Source organism: Zalophus californianus, chromosome X (assembly GCF_009762305.2).
Source record: "Zalophus californianus isolate mZalCal1 chromosome X, mZalCal1.pri.v2, whole genome shotgun sequence".
Taxonomy (NCBI): Eukaryota; Metazoa; Chordata; class Mammalia; order Carnivora; family Otariidae; genus Zalophus; species Zalophus californianus.
Genome location: NC_045612.1, coordinates 111202789 through 111226375, shown reverse-complemented (window position 1 = coordinate 111226375; position 23587 = coordinate 111202789). Strand labels below are relative to the sequence as shown.

The window sequence follows — 23587 nt, the reverse complement described above, 5'->3', positions numbered from 1 at the left end:
ACAGATTATTATGAAACAATATATAATTATCCATTTAACCAAAGTGACAATAAAAAGATTGCAAAGGCAAATGCAGACTGTTACGTAGTTGTGGGCAAAATTTAGCTCTTTATACATTAAGACTCAGTTTTCTTAAGTAATCAAAGGCTTGATAAGCATAGGAAATTATTTTGACAAAACACATAATCTTAGTTCTCTAGGCAGATAAATTTATTTATTTTTTTAAGATTTTATTTATTTGAGAGAGAGCATGAGAGGGGAGAAGGTCAGAGGGAGAAGCAGGCTCTCCGCTGAGCAGGGAGCAGGACGTGGGGCTTGATCCCAGTACCCCAGGATCATGACCCGAGCCAGGCATTTGCTCAACCAACTGAGCCACCCAGGTGCCCCTAGGCAGATAACATTAAAGGCAAAGAAAAAGTTTGCTTTACAGTTTCTTATTAAGAGCAGACCGGTAGTTCAGGAAAACTTTGTCCTTTTAACAAGGACAAAATTTTAATTTTGCACCGGTTTATTTTTGATATTAAAACCCATTTACTTAAATTTATCCTAATCTTAGCCAGTACCAACCACACATAAAATTTCTTTCCAAATTTTTTTTTCCATGAACTTTTCACAACTTTCTTCTTTGCATTCAGATTTTGTCCTACTTTCCCTCTTTAAATAACCAGCCTCACTTTAGGACAAAAAAAATTTTTTTTTCCCCTCAACAAAAATGTATTTCTTTTCCTTATACTACTTACCAAAAACACACATCTTATTTTGCTTGCATACAGGGTTGTCCCCTTTATTATCTCCAGCAGTTATAATTATGTCTATTAGAAGTCCTAGAAATTCTTAGAAACCTTAATTTGTAGTGAAAACTAAGTAGTAAGCTATTGTGAACTGTTTGTTATACTAGTAGTCTTTAGATCGACAAATTTATGAATAAATTTTATAATTTCTAGAAACATGCACTTCTTTATAGTACAGTCTTTCAATAAGGCACAAAACATGTTTACTAACAGACCCAAATTTATCTTTAGTTTCTCTGTCATAAGACAAAAGTTAGGTAAACCTAGGTTTAGTACTTAAGGCTTCATTGTTTTATCTTACTTGAAAATGATCTAGATGTTAAATGAATTTAACTTATCATTTAACTTACTAAAACTTTAAAGTTTCAGGTTACCAAAGCTTTTGGTAGCTTTTGGAAGCTATTTAAAAATATACCTACAACCCTTTTTGTCTTATTTACATCAGTTTAATTTACTTGTTCTTAACACTTCTGTTTAGATTACCCAACAAACTTCATGAGGCATTAGACAAAGTCAGCCATTATTTTAAGTTTTTTTCCTGGTAAATGTAAATGAGAGAACATGAATTTGTTCAACTTTTAGTAAACATAGGCAGGATAAGTTTTATATTTTATGCTGGTGACTCTGATGATACGTCCATTTAATTAAACCAAAAATCTTAAATAAGCTTTAATACTGAATGTTTTCCCCGATCACAAGAACTTGAAAAACGTTTGGGTTAGTTTCTATCTGAGTGTTAGATGCCCAACCTTATAAGCGCTTGCCTTCAAACCAACTACATAGAGTTCTTTTACAAGTTAATTTCGGCAAAATCATCCAGAGGTAGAGACAATATCTTACATTAACAGTGTATGTGGAGACACATACAACAAAGAGACAAAAAAATTTTCTAGCTTTTGTTTTTACTGATACTTGTGGAGACGATGTGGTTTTGGAATATAGGTGAGGTTTGGTGGGGTGAGGTCTGGAGCCAAGGACCAAGAATTCTTTTTTTTTTTTTAAGATTTTATTTATTTATTCATAAGAGACAGAGTCAGAGGGAGAAGCAGGCTCCCCGCTGAGCAGGGAGCCTGGTGTGGGACTCGATCCCAGGACCCTGGGATCATGACCTGAGCCAAAGGCAGACGCTTAACCATTTGAGCCACCCAGGCACCCAACCAAGAAAGAATTCTTGAGACGTCTTTGGTGCAAAATGGTGGTTTTATTAAGCCACGGGGACAGGACCCGTGGGCAGACAGAGCTGCTGCACTGGGGTCTTGAGGAGTGGCTGATTATATACTGGGATTTGGGGGGAAGTAAGGAAAAGGGAGGTTTCAAAAGAACTTTCACATGCTAAAGAGGACCTACAAGATAATGTAGGCCTTGCCCTAGTCAAGTTGAGGTGGTTTTCCCCTCTGGCAAGGTATTAACATTAGGATAGTTGGGAGATCCCTGGAAGAAAGTCACAGGAGTCCCACCCGAAAGTGGGGGGGGGGGTGGGGAAGAGGTTGCAGGATGTCAGTTTGTGCTTTGTCTTCAGCTAGCCGCCTGCTCCCTCATCAGAGAGAATTTCCAAATATCTCCCTCTCTTTTTTATTTTCTGATGAAAAACTCTTCCTAAAGTTTGTATTTCGAGGAATGGCTCTTACATGTAGAGATGATGGAGGTATAATTTACATCATAAAGGTACACAGAAAGTATCCAAGTTTTCTCCAGGGTGGAGATTTGGAGCATGTCTGCCGGTTATCAGGGATGCTAGAGTCTGGCCACAAGAATCCCTTGAGCACTTTGTATTTAAAAAAAAGAAAAAAAAAGACATCTTAACCTGTTTTTTTCTTTAGTCTCAGGTGATTATGGGCTGTGTTTACATTTCAAAGACATGGTAAATTTTATAATTTCAAGGGACAAAGAAAGAATGCAAAATTTTTTCTCTCTAGTTTTCAGAGTAATTGCTATTTAAAATTTGCCCTTTAAAAAAAAGGGAAGGACAATTTTGTTCCAATATCCTGATCTTTTATAATATCTACAAATATTTTGAGAAGAATAGGGGAGTTTTGGGGAATGGTAAAGCTGCGTGCTTTGACTTGTTTCTAGAGTTGCATTTCTCGTTTTTAGAGGTTTGTAAAACACACAGTTGTTTCTGATCCTCCAAAGAATTGGATCACAGCCTGAAAATCAAGGGACTGGCCCATTTTTTAAAACTAAATTTGCTTTTTTATATTAAGGAAATTTTTAACTAAAATGGAAATCAAGAGGGACACCTGGGTGGCTCATTTGGTTAAACTTCTAACTCTTGGTTTTGGCTCAGGTCATGATCTCAGGAATCATGTGGGATCGAGCCCTGTGTTGTGGGGCTCTGCACTCAGCAGGGAGTCTGCTTGAAGATTCTTTCCCTCTCCTGCCCCCCCCAACATGCCCATTCTCTCTTTCTCAAATCTTTTAAATCTTTAAAAAATTTTTAAATTTTTAAAAAATGGGAATCAGGAGATTTAGGCCTTTGTCAAGTCTGTATAAAGCATTTTATTTATTTATTTTTAAAGATTTTATTTGACAGAGACACAGCAAGAGAGGGAACACAAGCAGGGCAGGTGGGAGAGGGGGAAGCAGGCTTCCCTCGGAGCAGGGAGCCCAATGCAGGGCTCGATCCCAGGACCCTGGGACCATGATCTGAGCTGAAGGCTGCGGCTTAACAACTGAGCCACCCAGGCACCCTGTATAAAGCCTTTTAGGAAAAACCTGTTTCCCCCCGGTGCACAGTTCAGCCTTGGCCCATGAATATTGGCCTTTTGCAGATCGTTTGTAGGAGGGGTAGGTTAAAGTTTGGTCTTGGTTCCTCTGTGAAGGGTTGTGAATAGTCATTAATCTTTCTAATTCCTTTCTAAATTTGGTAGGATCTTCTGAAAGCAGAGGTAAAAGGACTTTATAATTGAAAAGTTTTGCTGCTGTCCAGGGACATGAATCCTTTGGGTGGGGGCGTGGCGTCTAGGATACACCTCCAAAGGACATCGCAGACGAATGCCCGAGGCTGGCAGAGCCTGATGACAGAGCCTGATGACAGAGCCCTGGGAGGCAGAAGCAAAGCCAAGCCTTGCTGCCAGGCTCATGTGCTGTCGTTAAGTTCATTTCCTGGCTTTTAGCTTTTACACCAGCAACCTGTATACTTTGAACCTAGAGGTCAGGCTGGAGTGCTCCCTGTAAATCTTGTAGGGAAGGGGAAGTTACAACGGGCAGATGAGGCTAGATTTATTTATTTATTTTTTTATTATGGAACTTAGATGGGATGTGGACATATTTTTTAAATCTTAAGCCTGATTTCTGTTCTTTCATCTTTTCAGGGAGTCCCTTAAGGCTAGCCATCTTACTAATAAGAGAATTGAGACCTTTCTATAAAGTATATTTTTCCATTAAATACAGCCAATTTAGAGGCTCCATCATCTGGCCATTGGCCAGTAGGATCTGTGAATAGCGACTCAAGCCACAATAATCCTTTCAATGGCTTAATGAAGACTTAAGAGGCATCCAAAGAGGGCGGTCCCCATGATCCAAAAGTTTACTCCCGAAATTAGTCTAAGAAAGCAAAAGTGTGCCTTGCATAGGCAGTAAGGATGGCATAGGGAAAACTGTGTCTCTGGTCCTCACGAAATCGTGAGATGCCTTCAGTTACAGACCTGCTCATCTGTGACATGGGGCGGGTGCTTCTGGAATGGGGGGAGTTTCCTGCACTGACAAGCAACGAAGGTTGAGATGATGGGTTCCTCTGGGCCAGAACCTCTCATGACAAACTTCCCTGAGAGCGGGCACAGCTGGAGAGAGAGAGGGACTCAGATTCCTGTTCTATTTGGTCACTAAGGTGCACCCTGGTAAGGGCACCCTCTGAATGGTGGAGACCAAAGAGAACATTCTCACTGGTCACAAAACCAAGCTCTTAGGACACAGAATACGACAAAAGGAAAAATCATAATCCACAGCAAGGTTTGTCTTAAACGCACATTATAGCTCAGGCTGAGCCTTGGGTCTCTTGGAGCCACACTCATACCTAGGAGGGATGTGCTGCGGGTTGGGGATTGTGTGTTGTTTTACAGTGTACCCTGCTGCATTGAAGTTTTCTTGAGGTTGGCAGGTGACCTAGTGTCAATCTAACCCATTCTGTGACCAACTTCTCCCAATACAGGAGACTTTGAATTAGGTGGAGAGCGCTCTAACAGCTTTTAAGTGCTCCACCTGTGCCCCCCACCAGTGTTATGGCCTTGTCTTCCAAGATGTCCCTTAGCAACAGCCTTTACCTCCTGTGCACATTAACCCACAACAAGGTTTGTGTGATAAATGACATAAAAGACACAAAGGAAAACAAAGACTATATGTGGGAGGAAATGGATCAGAAACCAGAGTACTCTACCAGATTTAACTAATGAGTTGCTAAGCCCAAGGAAAGAGTTCCACAAGTATTTTCTCCTGTTAATCTAAATTTGGAGAGAGAGAAGGAGGCTTCTCCCACTCTTGCTCCATCAGACTCCACAAAGAGGAATTCTGGGAGACTGACATGTAAGAAACCTTGCCTTCTGCTAACTGTTTGTCTGATGTCTCAAGGATCTCTGCTGTAGCCATGTCTGGTGTGAGCGGTGTCTAGTGAGTCATTGTCTTGTTGACTACACCACCATTGGGGAGGAAGAATTTTCTTTGCCCTTTTATCTGAACTAAGAATCCACTTGACATGAGAGAGATTAACAGGAGAAAATCAAATTTAGTTTTGTATGAATGGGGAATCCACACAGCCATGAAATTCCGAAGACATTGAGGTACCAGGAGGCTTATCTGAGCTCAGGAGAAGGGAGGAGTCTGAGGACATGAAGGGGACAGAGACTATTAGCACAAAGGTAGAGAAGATGTTTGGAAGACATAGGTTAAGCTTCTTAGGAAAGAGGCATCTCTGTGAATAGCTGTCTTCTTGGTATAAGCAGGCAGTTGACCAGGAGGTAAAGAGTTTTTCCTGAATCTGCTGGATATTGATTGTTTTTGGCTCAAAATAATGTTTATGCTAAATTGGCTCATTTGGGTTGGTTTGCCAGTGATCCCTGAGTTTACATATCCATCATCTCATTTGATCTAAATTGTGATTGCTATTTTCAAAGCTTCCAGATTTTGTTGTGGAGACCAAATATATGTAAATGGCAATTAAACACACAACCTGTATTGTTCTGATCATAAGCCTAATAGTATGGGCTTAAATTTTGGGGATTCATGGGTATGAGGAAGATCTGTGTTGGCCATGTAGCATTATTTTTTTGTTGCTAGAGACACAGCTTTGAAGGAAACTATGACTATGGGCAAAATCCTGCAGTGCAAAGATTGAAAAGTGGAACCACTTTTAAATAGCACTGGTTGAGGAAAAGAACTAACAGCTGCTCATAGACCAACTGAATGAACTATATTTTCTTTTCTTATTTTTTTTTTTTAAAGATTTTGTTTATTTTAGAGAAAGAGAGAGTGTACACATGCATGGGCGCTGAGGGAGGGGCAGAGGGAGAGAATCCCAAGTAGACTCCCTGCTGAGTGCAGAACCTGATACAGGGCTCAATCTCACGACCCTGAGATCATGACCTGAGCTGAAATCATGAGTCAGACGCTTAACCAACTGAGCCACACAGGTGCCCCAAATGAACTGTATTTTCAGTGTGGATCCCTGAGATCTGAAATAAATAGATGCTTAGGAAAATGCTGCTTTGCCTAGAGGGCCCTTAATCTCAATGCGGCATATTTTACCATAAAAACAATTGAGTTAATTTTGGTATGTTTTTTATTTTTGTGTCTAAAAAAATATTTTCTATGGAAAACTTAGGATTTCCACCTTAGGTGTGATTTCTATTAATGTTACATGTTGGCCGGTGGGGGCATCAGGTCAAGGTTTGGTGAAGAAATACTCTTTCTCTTTTCTTATTTTGAAACTCTAGCAGGCTTTTGTGCCTCAGGGAACATGGTTTAACTGAAGGTGATGTTATTATGTGATGCTGTGGAGAAGTCTAAAGATAAAAATCAGAAGTGTTCAGTGATTTCCTAGTTCCAACATGCTAAGCTCATTATTTCTTTTATTTGCATTGACATGACAACCCATAATGACATTAATCACCATAAAAGATTTCACTTATTCTAGAACTCTGCTGGGGTGGCTCAGCACTGTATCACAGAAAATGTTAGAGTAAATCTGTAAAGGGGCGGGGCCTGGGGCGGGTGGGGGGGGGATGCGGAGGGGGGGCACCTGAGAGGACTAGGGCCAAGGCCATCTGAGGCTCACAGGAAAGCCAAGAGGGAAGTGATGGCTTGGGTTTTGACATCTGTGAGAGGGCCATGGAGAGACTGAGTTACCAAGATAGGGATTTAGAAAAGACAGAGGTGGGGGGGGAGGGGAGAGGGGAGAGAAGGAAAGGAAGCTGAAGAAGGAAGCTGCCTGAGTCAACAGTCAACTATTTGTCATTCTGCATCTTGGCAATAGGCAGAAATCTTTTTGCCCTTGAAAGGAAGGAAATTTTCTTTCTCTGTCCTTCAAGGTCTTCTGGCTGGGCTAAGAATGGAATTTAAATGAGTCAGATTAACAGGAGAACAAACCCAAGTTTTATTACATGTGCACCGAGGCCCTCTAAGGAAATTGAGACATAGAGAAATGAGCAGTGAGTTTTCGTACTTTTTAGACAAGGAAACGATAGATCTGTGAGGAATTGACAGGACAAGGGAGACTTACCTTTGAGAGCTTCAATAGTAAGAAATTCTAGACAGAATTTGGGCTGGGGTAGTAAATTAGTAAAAAGTAACAAGGGTTGTTTATACAGCCTTCTCGACTCTAAATTTCCCATCTCCGGTGATAAGGATGTCTCTTTACCTCCTGGGACAGGGGTGGCACCTTTCACATGGGAGATTTATTTCCTGCTTTTAGGGGGATGGAGGAGGCTCTTTTGTAACTTTTTTTTTTAAGATTTTATTTATATATTTGACAGCGTGCATAAGCAGGGGGAGAGGGGCAGAGGGAGAGGGAAAATCAGAGCCCCTGTTGAGCAGGGAGCCTGAGATGGGGCTTGATCCCAGGACCCTGGGATCATCACCTGAGCCGAAGGCAAACGCTTAACCAACTGAGCCACCCAGGTGCCCCATTGTAACTTTTATTTAAAATAATCAGTATGCTAAAGTGGTACATTTTGGGGCAGCCTGTCTTTGGCCCCTACACGTCTTAAGAGATTTCCATTTGAGATGCCATTCAGCAGGGTAGAGACTGAGAGCTTTAAGCATCCATGCAAAATGTTTAAAATGTTAGTGACTTCGAGAGCCATTGGAATGCCCAGGGATGGCAAGGGAGGGACCTACAAAACCAAGGTGCTTATTAGGGAGCAGTATCTGGAAGCACTCAGCCTCATTTTATTTTTTCTTTGTTTTTTAGGGAGGGAGATAGGTAGGGGGAGGAACAGAGGGAGAGAGAATATTAAGCAGACTCCCCACTGAACTTGGCGCCTGACGCAGGGCTTGATCTCAGGGCCCCGAGATCATGACCTGACCTGAAATCAAGAGTCAGACACTTAATGGACTGAGCCACCCAGGCGTGCTAGCCTCAGTTTAATAATAGTTACATACTTCCTAAAAGTGCCCCAAAGCGAATAGGGGCAAAATGATCTTAAGATTCTCTGTAGAAGTCCCCAAATTCCAAAATACGTATTTGCTAAAGATCTCTTTGGCTTGGGTAGTGCTTATTTTGTTCTATTTAAGTCATTTATTTTAAACCATAGTGAAAGCAGATTAGTTTTTATACTCTTTACTCCAAGTATTTTCCTTGGACACGTTCAGCTTTTCATGTATTCTTTAGGTGCTTTCAGTTATCACCACATGTTGGCTAGGGTACTGAGAGCAAATCTTTCATTGCCCTCTTTGTTCTCATCTGTAAATACCTCTCTTCCTACCAATATGTTCATGCTGCCAGGATGCACACAGCTGAATGTGAAGAAATTGAATTTTTTTAGAGAAACCTCCTTTTAGTAGAAGATCTTGCTCTTATTTCATAGAGAAAAGACACCATTGTACGAAGACTCTTAACCTTCCACCATCTAATCTAAAGCTTCTTCTGCATTCCTGTCCACCATTTTACCCTTCTCTCATAATCCTTCCTCATGTCTAAGGTGAATCCTTCCATATATTCTCTGGTTCCTGTCCCCCTTTGCCTCTCAGGTCCCAGCTCCTGTATTTTCAACCTCTTCCTCTTCACTGAATCCTTTTTCAGTATTTTTTTTTTAAAGACTTATTTTACAGCAGTTTTATGATTATAGCAAAACTGAGGGGAAAATACAGACATTTCTCATAACCGCCCCCCCAACCCCACACATACAGAATCTCCCCCATTATCAACATTGCTCTCCAGAATGGGAATTTCTTTCTTTTTTTTTTTTTTTTTTTTTTTACTGATGACAAATGTACATTGAAACATACCACTCAAAGTCCATGGTTTACCTTAAGGTTCACTCTTGGTGTTACACGTTCTGTGGGTTTGGGAAGACACACACACACACACACACACACACATACATACATACATACATACATATACACACTGACCTGTGTCCATCACTATGCTGTCATACAGAGTAGTTTCACTGTCTTAAAAATCTTCTGTACTCTACCTGGTCATTGCTCTCCCTACACCTCTGGCAACCCCTGATCTTTTTACTGTCTCCATAGTTTTCGCCTTTTTTCACAATGTCCTATTGGAAACATACAGTATGTAGTCTTTTCAGATTAGCTTTTTTCCTGTGGTGATAGGTATTTAAGGCTCCTTCATGTCTTCTTATGACTTGCTACCTCATTTTTTTAAAAGATTTTATTTATTTGACAGAGAGCACAAGTAGGCAGAGTGGCAGGCAGAGGGAGAGGGAGAAGTAGGCTCTCCGCTGAGCAGGGAGCCCGATGCAGGGCTCGATCCGAGGACCCCAGGATCATGACCTGAGCCGAAGGCAGACGCTTAACCGACTGAGCCACCCAGGCACCCCTTGCTAGCTCATTTCTTTTCAGGGCTGACTAATATTCCATTGTCTGGAAGTACCACAGTTTGTTTATCCACTCACCTACTGAAGTACATCTTTGGGTCTTCCAAGATGTGGCAATTATGAACAAAGTTTCTATAAACATCCTTATGCCAGTTTTTGTGTTGGTATAAGTTCCTTCATTTAGGGTAAATACCAAAGAGCACTGTTGCTGGATCCTATGGTAAGATTATGTTTAGTTTTGTAAGAAACTGCCAAACTCCTTTCCAAAGGGCCTCTGCTATTTTGCACTCCCACCAGCTGTGACTGAGAGTTCCTGTTGCTGCCCAGCCCCACCAGCATTTTGTGGTGTTAGTGTTGTGGGTTTGGGCCATTCTAGTAGGTGGGTAGTGGTAGCTTATTGTTTCAGTTTGCATTTTTCTGGTGACCTATCACAGGAAGCACCTTTTCATGTGCTTGTCATGTGTATGTCTTCCTTAGGGAGATGATTGTTAATGTCTTTGGCTCATTTTACTTTTTAATTTAAATTCAGTTAGTCCACACAGTACATCATTAGTTTCATTGTAGCGTTCAACAATTCATCAGTTGCATATAACAATTCCCCCACCTTCCTCCCCTTCGCAGCCCTCAGTTTGTTTCCCATGATTAAGAGTCTCTCATGGTTTGTCTCCCTCTCTGATTTCTTCCCATTTCGTTTTCCCTCCCTTCCCTTATGATTGTCGGCACCGTTTCTCATATTCCCCATTTGAGTGAAATCATATGATAATTGTCTTTCTCTGATTGACTTACATCTTTGGCTCATTTTAAAATCACTTTGGTTGTTTTCTTATTGTGGAGTTTCCAGTGATACTAAACACAGTGAGATCTCTCACATGGTCAACCACCACAGCAACAGAAGCAGCAGGAACAACAACAAACCCCAAACCCTCGGTCTCCTGTCTTAACCCTACATCTCCCTCTGCCTTACCTTGGCTTTCTGTCTTCCACAGAGTAGAAGCCAAGGGCAGCCTACCCCAAGATGGGTGGCTTTGGCATGGAGATTATTCTGAGCTGAAGGCACTTGAGACCCTATGGGCTCAAGGGAAACTTTTGCCCTTCCCTTAACAGCAGAGAAGAATCTAAGTTGGGAGTCTTTCCCAGAGTGAGGGTTATTAGCAGAGATAAATTTTATTTGAATGGCCCATGTGTATGGCAAGACAAACATCTAATTACCAAACACCTGCTCTTCTTACTGCCCCGTGAAGTGCATTCCTTTCCTCCAAAGTCCCAGACCCCCTGCCCCTTTGTCTTTAGTTCAGAATGACGTGTGTACCCATCTTGCCTGTCTTTGGAATGTCCACATCTGTGGGGATTCCCCTTACTCTCTTAAATTTGTTTTTCTCCTATTAACCTGTCTTATGTCAATTTGATTCTTAGTCCAGCTAGAAGGACTCTTGAAGGGGACAGGGGTTCTTGCTCTCTGATAGCAGACAGACTCCTTGACCGGGTTGTCCAGACTTGCTGTCTCCACTTCCCGTGCCCCCATCATCGCATGGAGGTGAGGCTTTTGTCCCCAGCCCTCTTTCTCTTCCAGCATCCCCGGTCTTAGAAAATGGCAGGAGCGTTCACCTAGTTGCCCATGCCTGAAGCCTGGGAAGTAATCTGATTTGCCGTCCTTTGCTCACCTCCCCACACAAAGTTAATCACCTGCTTCCGTTGATTTGGTCACTCAGTCTCTCTCAAATTAATTTACCCACCTTTTCCCACCCTGATTGCCCCCTCCTTAGTTAACTTGGGAAGATACTGTTTCAGCTTTTAGGTGAAGGTCATGGGCAGGCTGATGGGTGTTGCCGCTTGATGAGGTCATATAAAGACTTAAGGGTGCTGGTGCCTGAACAGGCAGAAATTCTAGTCGCTGGAGATTTCCTTGTCATTTTAACATCCTCCTTGCGTGGGCTTTCTGTTTGAAATTGTGACTTCTACATCTCTCGGCTGGTTCCCTTTTACTTCCCTGGCATTTGCCTCTCATGTATGAGGCACACTTCTGTTGATCCTGGAAGTTCTGAGCTCACAACTGTCATTTAGCTCTGTGGTTGCGTCTTGGCTCTGATCCTCCCTAGCTGCAAGAACTGGAACAGATCATGGACTCTCTCAACTCTTAGCTTCTTTAGCTGTAAAATAAGTGCCCCGCCCCTACAGGTGTGGTTCCACCCTGGCTGCGCATTAGGCTCACCTGGGGGGCTTTTGGAACTCCCAGCCCGGGCTGCACCCTGGAGCGGTGACGTTAGCATCCTGACTTGTCGCCCTCAGGATTGTTGAAAGCTCCCCTCAGAGATCTCAGTGTGTCGACAGGCTTGAGAACCACTGACTTTATGATTTTAAAGAACCACAACTCTTCTATCAATGCGTGTTGTCAGTCATGCCCCAATCCCAAGTTGAGATTTCCCTTAATGTTTTTACTAAGTTGGGAGAAAATAGCTGTGAAGTTCCCCCCACCCCCTTCCATCTGCTGTTTGTTCTTATTTACATACGATGGAACCCAGCCCACTGATTTACAGTTCTGGTTCCCTTACAACTGTTATTGAACTGAAAACATAGCTGAAAACTTATTAAACAGAAAAAAAAATTATTTTGAGCTTTGTGCCGACAATTCATTATAGAACCAAGGAAACATCAAAACTTTCCTTCTAGAATTAATACTAAAAATGGATTTACAACCTCCTAATCTTAAGTGAAAATTTTAATTCTGGTACCAAACCTAGTATTTATTCTTTCTTGAGTGTCCTATCAAGAAAATCAAAGCATCTCTGTGAGAGAATGGAATTTTTGGGGGAAACAGGCAAGACCTCCCCAGACTACTCAGCGTGGGCCTCTGAAGGCAAGCGTTAGCATCTCTCTTTCCCTAGTTCTCTCTGCTGGCCCATAGGCACAGGAAGGAGAGCCAGGGCAAACATACCATCAGTGTGGGTGTGTGGTCTCACTGTTGAAACACTTTGGAACAGGTCTTTCAGGAGACAGCTTTTCTGGAGCAGCCCCCTTCAGACCTACCATTTTAGGTTTGAAATAACCTAAGACTTTTTTTTAAGGTGCAAGGGAGTAGAGAGGAGAGCAGGACGATTACAGAGAACAGCCAAGCATTTGGTGTGACCACTGGCACTAAATTTGTGGAAAACTAAGGTCCTGACAGAAGTCTGATTTATACTGGGAAAGAGTCCCTTGGGGTGCTGGCTCTCCCTTGCCTCTTTCCCTGTTAACAGTATCTCCTTCAACTGTTCAGTCACTTGCTTCTGTAATTCCGCCTGAAACACAGAGCCCATGCCTTTGCATATCTCTCTCAAATCCTTATTAACTATTGAAACTAGTTGCTACCTTGATAAGGATGGCTTAATTTAGTAGGTATAGAAAGGTCAGTTTTTAGGTCGTCATAACCTATGGTGAATTCCTTTCCCCATATAATCCTTTTACAACTGGACCATCAAATTGTTCTCTGCAAAGGAATGATTAGTTATCTACTAGTGGTGGGGAAGAAAAGCATTTTCCTGGGGGAAAAAATGTTGCCAGAGCTTGGAGTCAAGCTGAAAGGAACCTGTTTCCTACCGTGTTTGGCACTGAACTATTTCTCGTGGCCCAGAAAACCTTGTCTGAAGCTTCTTGGTTTTGACCCCTCTCTCTTGGTATTTCCTTGTAGATGGAGGAATTGATTGAGGGTATTCGCTGGGCCTTTATTGACATGCTGGAGAAAGAAAATGAGTGGATGGACACAGGGACAAAAAGGAAAGCCAAAGAAAAGGTAAGAATTCCTTTTGATTAAAAAAAAAAAAAGTATATGACTTTTGGTGTAATGGATATTCACGGTCAGTATTGTGTACTTGATTTTTATATTGACTGAGCTCTTGACTTCGAACGACCCCAGAGTCAGGTGTCTGTTTTGGGATGAATATATAGATTTCATCACCAGCAGGTAAGAGAAAATAAGATGCGACTTTTTTCTTTCTCGAACTGCGTTTCAAACACCTTGTAATCCAGCCTTTCCTCCTCTCTTTATTGCGGTTTCTAAGAGCCACGTGGCCCGCTGCCCAGTGAATTTTGCTGCAAACCATCACCGGCTGTGGCAGAATGCAGAGCAGTGGGGGGGCCATGTGTGTCCTTCTGCTCTGTGCACGATGTGTGCAGATGTCCTCGGGAAAATCCTTGCCTGCAACCAAGCAGGTCTACTTTCCTAACCCATCATGTTGCTCTCATGATCCAGATAGCATGCTTATGAACTACAGACCCGTGGTAGACGACGGCGTAGGAATGCAAAAATGTTTCCTAATAGAAGTGGACGCTTGGTGGGCCTTGTACAATTTTCTGGTACTGTGTAACAAGCTGAAGGAGTAAGAAAGACAGGTATTGGCCGCCATGCTGCTTAAACAACGAAGAATCAGCTGTATCTTGAATTCTAGGGATTCAGATGGAGCTGGAGCTCAAGTGGGTAGGAAATATCTCCTGCACGCTGAGTGGATGCTGCCCTGTATCTGGGAGACTCTGAACTAGGAGCATTTCTTCTTTAGAGAGGTATTTTAAAGTCTTGCTGATGATAGTAATCCCCTGGGATGCCTAAATGCCCTATAGCTCTCTGGGCCCCTCCCCAGAAGGTCTGATTTAGTGGATGGAGGGTGCAGTTTGAATGTTTGTGACTTTAGCCAGTCTCCCTGGTGATTTTTATTGCTCAGTGGGCCTGGGGAACACTGCTTAGAGTCCTAACTGGGTCATGCTGAGTTCAGATCTTTTTGCCCTATGGTCAAGAAACAGAGGGAGAGGGTAGGGCAGTGAAACTACCCTCTGTGATACCATAATGGTGGATACGTGTTGTCGTCCGTTTGTCCAGACCCATAGAATGTGCAGCATCAAGAGTGAATCCTGATATAAACTATGAATTCTGGGTGGTAATGATGTATCAATGCAGGTTCATTGATTGTAACAAATGTATACCACTCTGGTGGGGGAGTTTGTTAATGGGGATGCTATGCGTTGTGTGTGGTCAGGGGTTTTATGGGAAATCTCTGTGTTTTCTTTTCAATTTTGCTGTGAACCTATGACTGCTTGAAAAAAATAAAGTCTATTAAACAAAACAAAACAAAACAAAAAAACCAAAGAGGGCAACATTCTGGGAATGCTTAGCCTTACTGAAATGAGAACGTGCAGAGGTTTAGCAAGAATGTTTTCTAGAGCTTTAATACTCCTGAGATGGATAAACATTACCATAGATATTTTTGTTAGTAGACATGGAAAGGCTGTTCACTCTTTGCAGTGAAGAAAGAACTTGGGTGGCCGGGGGTGGCAGGTGTTGGAAGAAGACAAAGGGATTTTTTTCCCCCTTGAGGATCTGTCAAAGCCATCTTAAGTCATGTAAGGCACAAGCTGATGGGGGCAGGAGCATGCGGGCTGTGATGAGAAGCTCTCCAGATGGTAGATGAAACTTTTGGCACCAACATATTGTTGTTTTTGAAGGCCCCATTTATTTGCTGGGCTAGCTTCTGATATCTGGAATAGAATTTGTCTTGCGCTGGGCAGTTGAGAGGTCAGAGCACTGGGGGACTCTTGATCCTAGGCTGACCCCTTGTGGCCTGAGGGTCATCCGTGTGGAGGGTGGGATGGAGTGATGAGGTCTGTGTGCATGTGATGAATGGATAGATACCAGCGGAATGTTCTGGGGACTGCAGTCCGTTTTTTGGGAAGTATGACTGGTTGCCTCAGGGGGAGATCTCCTGAGTTGCATAAAGGAGTGGGTACCTTGCAGTTAGGTCTTCTAGGCAAGTGGCCCATGGGTCTTCCTGAAGGCACATTATTCTCAGTTCTAATATTAGACATGTTCCTGTTTGACCCCTGAATTGCTCTCCAGTCTTATATTTTATTTCAATGAGAGCTGTCACTTTTTCTTCTAAAAGTACTCTTTGAACACTCCGCTTTCTTTGAGCTGAGTTCAACCTGCCAGGAACTCAACTAGTTCCTTGACAGGTACAAATATCAAAGGGAATTTTCCTCCTGGATCTCACCAGGCTCCCTGAGTATATCTTGTATTTCAGAGTTCAGGGAAATTCCACTAATAAAAGGGAAGAAAGAGGGGATGTTGTCCGAGAATTTTCACCAGTTTCCCAAAGCATGTCAGGCCCTGGACCCCAGAAGATGCAGATTTTCTTTTTCCAAATTAAACCAACATGCAGTTCTGGAAATGACCTCTGGGCGGAGCTCGTAGACTCACAAAGACACCATTTAGGAAGCTGAAGGCATTTATGCGGCTGAAGGCTCTGGGGTTGTTTTTGAAAAAAAAATTTTTTTTTCTTGCCCTTTTTCTCTGCTGTCCTCAATTTGATTGCCTTTTAATAGTCAACAAGAAAGGAGAAGTTCTGCCTACTAATTCCTTGAGTCTTAGATGGAAATCTCAGACGATCTTAGGGCTTTGTCTTTCTGATACTGAATAGCTTCTGCATTAAGACAAGATTTGCCTGTGTTCGAAGTGGAGGTGAAGGATTTGCCTGCTCTTCCTGGTATGACTTGGCACTGTTTTTGGGCATGTGTTGTATGCAGTATATCACCCAGGCAGAAGATTTCTCTCATCAATAATAGTGCCCACACTGAGCCAATGCTGAGTCACTTGGCATCCCATTGGGGAAACTGGAAAAATGTTCTGATTTGCGAGTGGGAGAAGCTTTTCTTTGCCTTACCATGGAGCTCTGGACTGCAACAAATGACGGTACCTCCTGTATTGGGTGTTGACCGTATATTTATAAGTGTTCCCTTGTGCTGGCCTCTTGAATGTGGAGGGCCCCAGATACCTGCAGTGGCTTGAGGACTAACAGCTTGAGTTGGGTGGCAGTGACCCCGGTTTCAAGATGGAACCATGGGGATGTGACTTGGTCGTGTTCTTCACTACGGGTGATCACCATAAAAGATCAATGAGGATGCCTCTGCTCCTGGGAAGGGTAAATTTTGTATCTCAGTCTCCCAGCCTTGCTCCTCTCATCTCTTAAGGGGTCATGAGTGGTTGAGTTTCTGAAACTGACAGTGTAGGTTTCAACTGGAAATTTAGTATCATGAAATAAGCACCAGTTTTTGTTTAGGATTCTCTTTCCTGTGAGCCTATGCTTTTACTGTAAACTAGCAGCAGAGGACAGGAAGCCTGTTATTTTTTGGTTATCACAGACGTGGGATGAGTGTAAGGTGATAGAAATTAGTTTGGGGGGGTGTCTTCTGGAAGATTTGCCTTTTCCAGAACAGAGTAGGAGGATCTCAAGGTCACTATGTAGTGATTCTGAGACCTGCTAGGAAGGGATGCAACACTGCCTTTGGCTGCCCTAGTGGCAGGAGCAGGGAGTCTGCTGGAGAGCTCTGTGTCAGATCAGGAGGAGCAGCTTCCTGAATTCGGCTGGTCCCCAGCTAGATTCAGTTCTGTATCCAAAAGCTGGATCCTTTCTGAAACATTTGTTTGTGCTCTTTACTTCTGGGACCGATGTTTGCCTAGCCACCCCTAGAGAGAAAGGCCTGGATAGAACTGCTAGGAAGGCAGCATCCTCAGGATCCTGTGAGTGGCCTTAACCTTGGCCCCAGCAGGTACAGAGGTTCCGGGAAGTGTACTACATGGTCCCATCGCCACAGGCATGCAACTCCAAGATATAGGCTTTCAGCAAGATGGGAAGAGTTTTCTTGCAGAGGGCCAAACAAAAGTGTATTTTACCTCTCTGGCTTTGTCTCCATTTGGGAGGAAAAATAATCATTCCTTCTACCCCTCTAAGTACTTGACTGAGCCCCCTGTGAGAAAAGACAGGTTAACAAGAGAAAATCAACCAGAAGTTTATTAATGTGTATATCTCATACATACATGAGAGAAATTCAGAAAAAAGAGTAACTCAAAGAGGTGGCTTAAAACCTTGGCTTATATAGCATCTTTAAAAAAGAACAAAAAATTTGCAGATAAATGACAAAGGAAAGTGGTTTTGGACTTCAAAGAGCAGCAGATTGTGGGAGGGTAAATATATGGGAAACTAATGGTAGACACAGGCTAGTTAGTGAAGTCTGTTATGTAAGATGACTCTGGTGATATCTCTAGGTTGATAGGGTTTAAAGTTGTCTTTGGTGATTCACTTTTGTCCTTCCTGGTAGAGAGAGCAGAGATGCATTAGAGATGCAAATTCCTGCGTCCCCCTAGACCTGCTGAACTCTGGGGTGGTGGTGTGAGGCCCAGTGCCTTGCCGTTACCATTTCCTTGCACATCCATCTGGCTTCCAGCTGCTGGCACCTGCACTTTGCCCAAGAGCTTTCTCTTCCCACGGGAACCTGCTATGCCACTCATACAGAGGGCCCATGAATGAACACACCCAGTAACTGATGGGAGTTGCTGTGTGTGTCCCCTCCTCCCTCAAGTATGTGTTCAACATGGGCTCCTGGAGTTTCCCCAGCAGGGTGAGCTTGCTCACATGGTCAGCTGGCTCAAGAAGATTCCCTTTACTGATAGCCTGCCTTGCTCTGGTCACTTCCTCCGTCCCTTCCTGGTGTCTGATGTTTCTTCCACTGCTCGTACTCAAGTCCTTGTCCCCGGGTCTGCTCTTGGGGATCCTCAACTAGGGCACTGACCCTGGGGTATGCGCCCTTTCTCCATCCTTACTGGCCTTAAGGTGACAACACATTTCACTGCACCTCAGTGTGAGCAGCACTTCAGCAAATTCAATTCCACAAACGTTTCCAGAACCAATGATGTGCCAGGTGTTGGAGCAGGAGCTGTGGATTCAAAGATGATCTGTGGCTTCCTTTCTCTGCAGGGGATTTCACTGCCTTGGGAGAGGATAGCAGGAACATGGGTGCTGGGCACATGGGCAGATATTTTAGTTAATGCAATGGAGAGACAAAGTGCTCCTGGCTCTTGCTGTAGGGGAGGAAGATTCCAGGGAGCCCAAACCCACATGTGGGGGCACTTGACCTGGGGACTGCCCACTCTGCGCCCCCCCTTCTTGTCACTGCCTCTGTCCTTGTAGCCCGTGGGTAAAGGCTTCCTCTGGCTCTTCCTTGCAGATCTCGACAGCTCTGCACCCAACTATCACTTCCCCTTGGTACCTTCACTCTTGCTTCATTCTACATGTTCTCTTTAAATTGTTCTGTAGAAGAAAAGACAGGGAAGGGCTTTGGTCAAACTGTCTCCTGCCCTTCCCTGCTCCAGATTCAAGGCTGTTTGCATGTGCTCCAGAATGCCAGGCCCTTGCCTCTACTCCAGTGCTCCCCCAGAGACACACAGGAACTGATGGAATAGCAAGTAAACATCTCTCAGCATCCCTCCCCACTTCCCGCAGATCCCTGGCTCACACGTGCTGCTGCGCTGCCATCTTGAGCTGGCTGGCGTTCTCGGGCTCCATCTCTCTGCCCCCATGTTCCTCCGTTTCTCTCACATGCACATCCTGGCCAAGGTGTAGTAGCTTTCATACTTGTATCTGCTCTCCCTAACTGGCCTCAACAGGAAGTACGTCAAGCCTACAGACTGTGGAGAAAGAGTCCTTAGGCTCAGAGCCAGTGTCTGCCCTTTTTAGCTGTATGACCCTTTGGAAGTTACTTAACTTCCCAGACCCTTACTTTTTACATCTGGAAAATGGGGAGATGAGTACCTACCCCATTGTTTATGCAGGAGTCAATGTACTTAAAGTACTTAGAAGAGGGCCTGTGGCGTGAGAAAGTCTCTCTAAGTGTGTTGGGCTGTTCCTTCTAAGCTGCCGTCCTGTGGCAGAGGAAAGGCTTTGGACTGGACATAGCTGGTGAGGAGAGAGAGATGGGAAGTGAGGTTCCATGTGTGTATCTGGGTCACAGTCTTTTCGTCTGGGTTAGGAAGGTAGGTGACGTAAGACCACAGGCTCTGAGGTACCTCTCACCCCTTAGGTGTTCTGATGCTCCTTGTCAGAACACTGCCCTTCTCCTCACTGCATCCCCTGAAGGGCAATTAATAGTGAACAGCCCCTGCTGAGAGGGTGATGGCAGAGCACACTGCTTTTTGTTGTGGAGGTTGGATTTTCTGGTTTGGAACAAATTGAGCCTTATCTTTGTGATACATATTTTAGTTTATTACTTTTTATTACCTTTTTGATTTTAATTCCGGTGTAGTTAACATACAATGTGATATTAATTTCAGGTGTACAGTACAGTGTTTCAACAAATCTATACCTTGCTCAGTGCTCATCACGATAGGGGTACTCCTAATCCTCATCACCTGTTTCCCCCATCTTCCCACCCACCTCCCCTCTGGTAACCATCTGTATATATATTTTAAACACAGCTGCAAATATTTGGCGTAAAGAGTTTGATGCATATATTTATCAAAGGCATATTATGCCTGATACCTTATTAGAGTGCGTTTAATTGCGTTTTGGTATTCTAGAGCCTTGTGGAAGTATAGTTTTGTGTGATGCTCTGGGGGATTGGTTCTCACACTTAGGGTGCGTCAGTGCCGTCTGGAGGGCTTGTTAAAGCACAGATTGCCAGGCCCCACCCCAGAGTTTCTGAGTCCAGAGCTCTGAGGTGGGGCCCCAGAATTTGCGTTTCTGACAAGTTCTCAATGACACCGTTGGTCTTGGGCCAACAATTTGATAACTGTTGGTGATCAGAGGTGACAATTCCCTTATCCCAAGCCTGTGTAACTAGAACTATCTACCATTCCTTAAGTGGCTGTTTTACCCCTTACCCCTGAGTATCAGAACCCACCCCGGCCATCCACTCCACTGGTGGTATGCCTGCTGAAAAGCCCTTGCTTGTTGAAAGAGATCCAAAGCCTCCTTCTCGGTCACTTCTGACCCCTGACTCCCTGTCTGTCCCCAGGAACTATGCAGAAGGAGTCTTCCAGGGAAGAGCCCTCCTAATATCTGAAGATGTTGAATGTGTTTCTATTTCAGATGAAATGTCTCTAGAGTTTGTCAGGAATTAACAAACATTATGTGCCAGACCAGATATTCTAAATGCTTCACAAGTATTAACTGCTTTAACGCCATAATATCTGTATGAGGTGGGTCAAAGTTTTCTCTTCTACAGATGAGGAGCCTGAAGCACATTGAGTGCCAGCAGGCTTGCCCAAGGTCATACAGCCAGTAGGCGGAAGGTCTGGGACTCTGTCCTTGGCAGTCTGCTCTGTGCTTTTATCCACACTTGCCAGGGGGTCTCTCCAAGTGTGGTCCACAGACCAGCAGCATCAGCTTCACCTAGGAAGTAGCTAGAAATGCAGATTCTTGGTCCTACTCCACGTCTGCAGAACCAGAAACCCTGGGAGGGGACCCATGAATCTGCATTTTAATAAGCCCTCCAGGTGATTCTGATGCAGCCAGTGTGGGAATCACTGCTCTGCGCCGTGGTTCTGATGCTTTTCATCCTGCTGGCTACTGTCCAGGTTTCAACATCTTTTTTTAAAGCTCAAGTTCGAAGCTGAACACAATATTCTAGATATAGTCTAACTCACACAGCACAACGGGAATATTATTTCTGCCTTTGTTTTGCATAGACATTATATTAAAAAATCCAAAGTTTATATTATGGCTGTTTTTTCCCCTCCGCCATGTCACTGTTGGCTCATAACGAATTTACAGTCAGTCAATTTCTAGATCTTTTTTTATCCCCCAGGAGCTGTTGTTTAGCCCTGTTCTCCAGTCCTAAACTTGGCCTTTTTTTTTTTTTTTTTTTTGAACCCTCATCCTAGAACTTCACATGTATTCTTACTTAATTCCATTTACCTTCGGTTCATGGCTCAGCTTTTAAAAATATATTTCTGGATCTTCTGTATGTTTATTTTTGTTGTAAAAATCTGTGCTCATTGAAGAAAATCTTGAAAGTAAAGTACAAAAGCAGAAAGAAAAAAACTGTTGCTAGTTCCGTCATCCATACATAACCACCACAAACATCTTGATGTTATTACTTAGGCTTTTTCCCTGTCCATGGGTTTGAATAATGTTATATATATATGAATTTGATTTCTTTTTTCTCTTTTATAAACTTTTCTTCTATTACTATGTAGTCTTTATAAAAGAGTTTTTACTATTATTGACTATTTTTCCATTGGTTGTATAGGAAACCACTTAAAAAGTTCTCCATAGTTGGGTAGTTAGGTTGTGCTGTTAATGATATTCTTATGATAAACATTTTGTGCATAAGTAAAGCTTTCCCCAAGTTCTGAACTAATTGCTTAGAATGGGATCTTAAAAACCATTAAAAATCTCAATCTGTCGCTCAATGTGTCAACTACTATCTCCACCTCTAAATCATTCACAATCTGAGAAATCTGCTTTTCGATTTGGATTGTTTTTTCTCGGTTATCAGTGAGGATGCTTACAAAATGGAGGTGGAATTGGTGTATTTGCTTATCCTTTGGAGACTCCTTCTAGATTCATCTACTGAGCAGATTCATGGAGAATCTGTTCTGTGGCAGGTCTTTTGTTAGGTGCTAAGTAATTCACTAACCAGTAGATTTTTAGTCCAGTTGTTCTACTTTGAACAACTCCGTGGAACTCTCATCGACTTCCTCCTTTCTGCCTGTTCAGAGATCCTGAGCTATTTAGCTGTGACTTGATAGAACCCAGTTACATAAGACTTAGGGTATTCTTTGATTTACTAGTGTTCTTTTTTTAAAAGATTATTTATTTATTAGAGAGAGAGAAAGCATGCATGAGTGGAGGGAGAGGGAGAAGCAGACTCCCCACCGACACGTGCGGCTTGATCCCAGGACCCCGAGATCAGGACTGGAGCTGGAGTCAGAAGCTCAACCGACTGAGCCACCCGGGTGCCCCTCTCGTGTTATTTAAAAAAAAGAGAGAGAATCCTGATGATATTGAACACTCACTGGGCTCCATTCTTTCTAAGGCCCCGTGTTATCCTCAATACAGATTACATCATTCCATGGGGTACAGCCAGCTCTTTAGACTCCCAAACCAGAAATCTCAGTCTTCCCTCCCAGCCAACTGGAAGTACTCAAATCCTGTTGAGTCTGTCTTCCAAACGACTTTTAAATCTTTATCATTTCTGTTTCATCGTTCTTTCCTCCCCTAGCTTCTCATACTTCTTTTTCTTGTTTTTTTTTTTTAAACTGAAGTAAAATTCACATAATATAAAATTAACCATTTCAAAGTCTACAGTTCAGTGGCTTTAAGTAGTTATACAATGTTGTGCAACCATCACTGCTATCTAGTCCCCCCCAAATTTCTGTCACCTCATAAGGAAACTTTATACCTATTAGCAGTCACTCCTCACTCTTGCCTTCCCCCAGCCCTAGGCAACCACCATTCTGCTTTCTCTCTATGAATTCACCTGTTCTGCATATTTTATATACACAGAATCAGAATATGCGACCTCTTATGTCTGGCTTCTTTCACTCAACATGTTTATAGGTTCACCCATGTTGTAAAACTCATCCTTTTTAATCCATTTCCTCATTTATAGTCTTGGAAAGAGAATAGCAGAATCAACTTTTTTTTTTTAACATTTTCTGATAGTGAAATCTTGTCTTCTCTGAGCTTTTGAAATAGCATCATAGTGTTTATTCATAACTATAAACCTCTACCCCAGAATGGAGATTCAGTGAGTGGAAGTGACCCCTGCAAGGGAAGAACTGTGGCTGGCTGGTTGATTCTTAGAAGCTCAGAACCTGACATGGTCTGGCACTCCCTTCTGGGGCCACTGGGCAGACCTTAGTAAGGATCACGGCTCCAGCAAATACATAGCCAAGACACACATCTTTTGAGGACCTCGGTTTCTTCACCCATGAAATGAGAACAAATATACTACCATTTTCACAGAGTGCTTGGGAGGATTAAATAAGAAAGGTATGTACAG

The 23587-nt window shown here is 43.1% G+C and overlaps 1 protein-coding gene across 1 annotated transcript in view; it reads left to right on the top strand.

Moving 5' to 3' along the window:
- Positions 1 to 23587, top strand: part of PHEX (phosphate regulating endopeptidase homolog X-linked) — a 215977-nt gene that overhangs the window by 84407 nt on the left and 107983 nt on the right. The window contains 1 exon segment of the mRNA XM_027607309.2: positions 13449 to 13550. Coding sequence (XP_027463110.2) covers positions 13449 to 13550 — 102 coding nt within the window.